Raw genomic sequence first — 7,198 nt, forward strand, 5'->3', positions numbered from 1 at the left:
TCTCCCTCTCTCTCTGCCCCTCCCCCGTTCATGCTCTGTCTCTCTCTGTCCCAAAAATAAATAAACGTTGAAAAAAAAATAAAAAAAAAAATAAACATACATTGATACTTTTTTCCTATTTTTGACTATGCAAATTTTTCCAAGATTGTATTTCTCCCTTTTGATTTATAATGCTTAGTAAAAGTAGCAGACAACTTTAATTTTGATATGTTATTTTTTCTCTTTCAAAGATCATCTTGTAGCAACAATCAACTGTTTGCATAGAAGACTGAATTCTCCTGCACATAAGTGTTTAGGCACTGGTAAAAAAGGTTTCTGGGCAGGATTTTTGATCCTACTAAATATGGTATAAGTTAATGCTTAGTTACTCAGAAATCTCTTTTTCAGTGAGGGGAGCTACTAGAATAGAATAAAATAGAGTAGAATAGAATAGAACATTTGGGGCCCAAATCACTGAAATTATCCTGGAAAAGGGACTGTTTTAATTAGAAGACTACCTGGGAAAAAATTTAGCAATCCTGGGAGTCCTTTCATGAAGAATTCAATAGTTAAATAACAATTTGCAATATAATTTAATGATGAAGAAAAGAAAAGAAGGTGAAGAAAGGGAAGAGTGAATCTGAGAGCAACCTTAAATATTCCTTCCTATTTGTTTAAGTCAAGAACTAAGAGAAATTAGTATCTGGTTGTCAGTTATGACTCCATGTTTCCTTTAATCAATGCTTTGGAGTGAGTGGGGAGGTACACAGACAGAAAGGATACCAAACCTTAGTAGTTACTTGACATTGGCAGAAAGTATCTCCATCTTCTAAAATATAAAAAGCCCACTATTTCAAAATCATATAAATTCTCTTTTGCAACTGATGGGTACCATTAATCAGAGTACACAGCCAGCATATTAAATTTACACTCTCAGGCTTATTTTCTCACTTTGAAGCTCAATTTCCAAAGGTCTAGAGACTTGAAGCCTTTCATGATTTGTGGGAATTTCTAAAACACACTGTTTCCAAACATGCTTCTGAAAGGAGAAAAGAAACTATTGTTGAATTTAAATCAAAACTATAGTGTTTACAAGTTCCTGTGGTGTGTATTTGTCAACATTGCATTTCTGTTCATCAGGCTTGGAACAATTTTATTTTTTAGTATTTGATGAATATTGAAAACAGAAAACTCATTCACAGAATTTATAGAATTCTTCCTTTCCTTTCTGTTTCGCATTAACAGACCAACCTTAAATTTGTTTCTTGGAAAGTATTTTGCTTTTCCAATCATTAGGGATACTGAAATGGGTGTCTTTTCTCTAGCAAGGGCCCATGACCTACTGAAAAAATACATGAGAGTCCCTTAGTGCCAGTAACTTTAACCACAGGTACAAGTAGAAAACGTTTTGCTTCTCCACCCAAATAAAAATGACATTAAGAATATCAAAAATATATTGGGGCACCTGGGTGGCTCAGTCGGTTGAGTGTCCGACTTCAGCTCAGGTCATGATCTTGCAGGCTGCGAGTTCAAGCCCTATGTCAAGCTCTGTGCTGACAGATCAGACCTGGAGCCTGCTTTGGATTCTGTGTCTCCCTCTCTCTCTGCCCCTCCCCCCACTCATGCTGTGTGTCTCTCTGTCTCTCAAAAATGAACAAATGTTAAAAAGAAAAAAAAAATAGGGGCGCCTGGGTGGCGCAGTCGGTTAAGCGTCCGACTTCAGCCAGGTCACGATCTCGCGGTCCGGGAGTTCGAGCCCCGCGTCAGGCTCTGGGCTGATGGCTCGGAGCCTGGAGCCTGTTTCCGATTCTGTGTCTCCCTCTCTCTCTGCCCCTCCCCCCTTCATGCTCTGTCTCTCTCTGTCCCAAAAATAAATAAACGTTGAAAAAAAAATGGTTATTAAAAGAAAAAAAAATAACAAAAATATAAATTAGTTCTACATTATGGTTGGTTACAGGGAGATGGAATTATAGTGAGACAGTTCTGAACAAAAAGGCAGAAAACAGGAAGAGAAACACAGACAGATTAAGAACCAGGGGCGCCTGGGTGGCTCAGTCGGTTAAGCATTCAACTTCAGCTCAGGTCATGATCTCATGGCTCTTGAGTTCGAGCCCCATGTCAGGCTCTGAGCTGACAGCTCAGGGCCTGGAGGTTGCTTTGGATTCTGTGTCTCCCCCCTCTCTCCATCCCTCCCCCCACTCACGCTGTCTCTCTCTCTCTCTCTCTCTCAAAAATAAACATTTTTTAAAAATTAAAAAAAAAAGTCGGGGCGCCTGGGTGGCTTAGTTGGTTAAGCATCCGACTTTGGCTCAGGTCATGATCTCACAGTCTGTGAGTTCGAGCCCCGCACTAGGCTCTGTGCTGACAGCTCAGAGCCTGGAGCCTGTTTCAGATTCTGTGTCTCCCTCTCTCTCTGACCCTCTCCTGTTCATGCTGTCTCTCTCTGTCTCAAAAAAAAAAAAATAAATAAACGTTAAAAAAAATTAAAAAAAAAAGAAAGATAAGAACCATACACTTGTGGATAAAGAAAGTAGTTTTCTTGAGGTGGCATCCTCATACTGAATCATTTTCAAATACTATCACTCACGACAGGCTTTATTTTAAAGTACATGAACCACATAAATCTCATCGTCACTAGCTGGTTTCAACTAAGTGACTGATACTAAATCTCATTGTCCTCATCTGATCAAATAAAAAGGGGTAGGGTGCCTGGGTGGCTCAGTTGGTTGAGCGTCTGACTCTTGGTTTCGGCTCAGGTCATGATATTGTGGTTTCATGGGTTAAAGCCCTGGATGGGGCTCTACACTGGCAGCATGGAGCCTGCTTGTGATCTCTTTCTCTCTCTCTGTCCCTCCCCTACTTGTGCTCTCTCTCTCTCTCTCTCTCTCTCAAAATAAATAAATAAACTTTAAAAAATAAAAATAAACAGGTGCCTGGGTGGCTCAGGCAGTTGGGCATCCGACTTCGGGTCAGGTCATGATCCCATGGTTTGTGGGTTTGAGCCCAGTGTCAGACTCTGTGCTGACAGCTCGAAGCCTGGATCCTGCTTCAGATTCTGTGTCCCCCTCTCTCTCTCTGCCCCTACCCTGATTGATCTCTCTCAAAAATAAATAAAAACATTTAAAAAAATTAAAAAATTAAAAAAAAATAATAAAAAGGGGTGAATCAGGACATTGCCCAGGTTGTTTCTACTTCTAAGACTGTATTTCTACATGACCCTTTTAGCCTACACTCAACTAGAATTTAAATTTGGAGCATGGCCTAAACCTTTACTGATTCTGATTAGTAAAGAGAAATAGAGCACACAACTGAAAAATGATAACACAGACAAAAAAGATCCTACACACAACTGAGCCAAAGGTACAATGACCATAAAGCACAGTTTATTAGCTCAGAAAACCAGGTCAACCAGGCAAACAGTTTTGACCCATCCTCCTGATTACATATGCAATAGAAGTCAGAAGGATTAGGTGTTGGCCCTACTCTGTCACTGTGGAAAATTCTTGGGGTTGGAGTCAGAGATCCCTCAGATCAAATCCAATTCCACCACTGATTAGCTTTGGGTTCTTATAACTTAACCTCTCAGAGCCTCAGTTTCTTCCTCTCATCTCATAGAGGTATTGTGAGAATTAAAAAGCATATTTAGAGCCCCTACTACAGAGCCTACAGCATTATAAGTACTCAATAAATATGATTTTTGCCTACCTTTCCCCCAATGTGATAGAAGTAATAATTGTTTTCTTAGTATATCAAGAAGACTTAAGTGAGATGGTTGGAATTATGGAACTTCAAAATTATGAGGAAACCAAGAACTGTCAATTTTATGTATAAATCTCTTTCCAACACTTCTACTTCTTACTAGCTCTCCTAGCATCATCTACATGTAAGCTATCATCATCTCTCATTCTCCTAGAATGACCTCTTCTAACCAGCCCTCAAAGTCTCTTATCTTATCCACCCTCTCCCCACTCCATTGCTGTGCAGCATCAAGACAGATGTGCTTAAAACTCTCTCATGTGGGGGCACCTGGGTGGCTCAGTCAGTTGAGCATCCAACTCTTGATTTCGGCTCAGGTCATGATCTCAGGGATGAGGGAATGAGCCCTATATTGGGCTCTGCACTGACAGCATAGAGCCTGCTTGGGATTCTCTATTCTGTCTCTCCCTCTCTCTGCTCCTCCCCTGCTTGCATTTGCTGTCTCTCAAAATAAATAAATAAACTAAAAAACAAACAAACCAAAACCAAAAAACCAAAAGCAAAAAACCTCTCTCCTGTGTACTTAGAATAAAATCCAAACTTTACCATGGCCTGAAGATCCAACATGGCCTGGGAATGGTCCAAGTTCACATATGCCACTTTCCCTTTTGGCCACTTTCTCACTATGCTCTAGTACAATGCCCTCCTTTCAAAATGTTGGCCTTCAGTCCCTCTTGCCTTCAGGCTTTTACATGCACTGTTCCTTTTACCTGGACTGATCCCACCCCACCCTCTCCTAGTTAATTCTTATTCTTCCTTCTAAAGCTCAATTCAGATTACTTCTTCAAGAACCAAACTAAGTCATGTCCCTCTGTTATTTCAACACACTCCATTTGTCTTCATAGAACTTATAACAACTGTAATTAAATAATGAGGTTTACAAGTTAGTTGTTTAATGTCTCCTGTTAGTGTGTTAGCTCCATGAGAATAGGATCATGTTCACCTTTGTATCCCCAGTACCTAGGACAGTGCATAATACATGGCAAGTACTTCATAAATGTCTGTTGATGAGTCAAGAAGGGACATCTTGTCCAAATGCCTTATTTTGCAGATTCGGAAGCTGTGGTCAGGATATGTTAAGTGACCTGCCTAAGGCTGGGACACCAAGAGTTCTTATTCTCAGGCTAATGTTCTTTTCACTATTTAACTCTTTCTAGCTCTAATATTCTGTTATCTTAGAAAACTCAAAACAAGATGTGAAAATATTCTACAGATGACGGATACTTTTTTTCCACTTTGGACAATACACTTCCTTTTGCTCTTTTTCTCACACCCTTGCAGAGCACTTTTAGGAGACTTTTGCTATCCTATTCCTCTGCTTCCTCCTTCCATTTAATTCAACATTTATTTACTGAATAATGTAGTGCATGAGGCGGACCTGTGAACAAAGAATTACAATCAATAAGGTAAATGCAATGACAGGATGAATGAGGTACAAAAGGACAGTTTAGTCAAGAACTAATTGTTGTTCAGGAAGCAGTACAGGAAGAAAATAGATAACCCTGGAGATAGGTTCTGAAGGATGAATAGGAGCTTGGCAGGTGCAGGCAACATTCCAGGCAAAGGGAACTGCACATGTACAGAGGCACTGCATCCATTCAACACATATTTAGTAAGTGTCCATAAGGTGCTGGTAAACTGCACGGCTCACTTATTTTCACAAGTAGTAGTGCTAGTATTGCGACAGAGAAAGGAAAGTAGAGAAAGCATAGGAGTGCTAGTGTTGCTACAGAGAAACGATACAGAGCAGTGGAAAGCAAGGGTTTGGTCAGAGTATCTTGTCTGTCATGCTAAACGGCATAAACTTTGATCTGTAGGTATGGAAAACCACCAGACAGAGCACGGAAATGACAACCTCAGATTTACATTTGTGTGAGTACCTACTCAGTTCGGATCACTCCCCCGGAACCAAGCAAAAAGAAAAACTGCTTCCAAAATCAGCTTGGGGCAAACACAATTCCCAAACGCTGTCACACACAACGATCTTATTTATTCACGTACAAACTCGCTGAGATGGCCGGGCAGTGCTCACTGCCAAAGAATTAAGGAGCGGGCCTGGAAGAAGGCGGTTACGTGACAACTGTACGACGCCAAGACCAGGCCTAGCGCTCCGGGGCTCCCGGACACCGCCCCAGGCTCCCCGACTTTTGGGGGCACGGCCCAGCTCACCTCTGCAAGTTCTCGATCTCGGCCGGGATGCTCTGCAGCTGGTTGCCGCCCAGGCTGAGGGTCTGCAGCGCGCGCAGCTCCAGCAACGAGGCGGGCACCTCCTGGAAGCAGTTCCCGCTGAGGTTGAGCATCTGGAGGCTGCGGCAGAGCGGCGACTGGGCCAGGCCCTTGGGCAGCGCGCCGGGCCCTCCGAGCCGGTTGTTTTTGGCCAGCAGCGTGCGCAGGCTGCTCAGCGCCAGCAGCTCAGGCCCGAGCGCGGTCAACGCGTTGCCGCTCACGTCCAACAGCTGGAGGTGTGGAAAGCCGCTGCCCAGCGCCCGCGGCAGCGACACCAGACGGTTATGAGGCAGCAGCAGCCGGAGCAGCGCCTCCCTGGCGCCGCGCCGCTCCTCGCCCCGCGCCTCCAGCTCCAACTCCAGCGTCTCGGGGGACACGTTGAGGCGGGACATGTTCAGCTCAGCCTCCCCCGCAGCGACCACGGCCGCTCCGGCCTCCTCCATCGCGGCCGCCGCGGGGCGCGTGGCCCCGGAACCGAAGGGCGCCGCGCGCGACCCACAGGCCGGGAGCTCCGCCGCGCCCCGGAACCTGAACCGAGGGCTGCGTCGGAAGTGGCGCGAGCTGGCGCTAACCCCGCGCGCCCCCGCCGGGTCACGCGACGCTAGGCGGCGGGGTGCGCGCGCCGTTCGGGGGCTGGGCTGCTTTTCACGCGGCGCGCAGCGCGGAGATAGAGCGCGGGCGTGGGGGCAGGGGCCGGGTGGCTGCCAGGTAGAGCCTTGAACCTCGGAGGGTTTATAGTCCCTGAGGTCCCAATGACCTGTCCCCAGAGTGAGGGACTGCCTCGGTAAACAGCCCTAGGACTGTTTGCTTATCTGGCCTCGAGGGTTCGCGCGTCATGGTGCACCGCCCCCTTGGTTCCCAGGTTAGGAGTGGGCCCTCTACGCTGCAGGATTCAGTGAGAACACAGGAATTTAGTGATGAGTCATCTTCAGTACAGCAATCCCAGGAATTTAGAGGCTGGGGATTAACCAAGCTGACTTCAAAATGCAAAGACAGCTGGACTAGAAAATCAGAACCCCTGGATCCTTCCTCCGGTTCTCTTATTAAATAAACTATGTGTCCTTGGACAAGGGATTTCATTTCCGTTTCTCCATCCATAAAGTATTGATAATACTTGCTCTGTTTACCCTACAGGATTCATTTCTTTTTTAAGCATGATAAAAATAAGGTATATCAAGTAATGGTGTTTCTATTTTTTAGCTACAGAAGCTTTTCCGTGGTTTTTAAGTTGTAGTGG

General features: G+C 44.7%; 1 protein-coding gene across 1 annotated transcript in view; it reads right to left on the reverse strand.

Moving 5' to 3' along the window:
- LRRC58 (leucine rich repeat containing 58) overlaps positions 1 to 6,512 on the reverse strand; it is a 20,769-nt gene extending 14,257 nt beyond the window's left edge. The window contains exon 1 of the mRNA XM_040484612.1: positions 5,905 to 6,512. Within this exon, the coding sequence (XP_040340546.1) occupies positions 5,905 to 6,404 (500 nt within the window). The 5' untranslated portion in view covers positions 6,405 to 6,512. The remainder of the gene's footprint in view (positions 1 to 5,904) is intronic.
- Positions 6,513 to 7,198: the final 686 nt, after the last annotated feature.

Source organism: Herpailurus yagouaroundi, unplaced genomic scaffold (genome assembly GCF_014898765.1).
Source record: "Herpailurus yagouaroundi ecotype Mexico unplaced genomic scaffold, PumYag 162, whole genome shotgun sequence".
Classification (NCBI taxonomy): domain Eukaryota; kingdom Metazoa; phylum Chordata; class Mammalia; order Carnivora; family Felidae; genus Herpailurus; species Herpailurus yagouaroundi.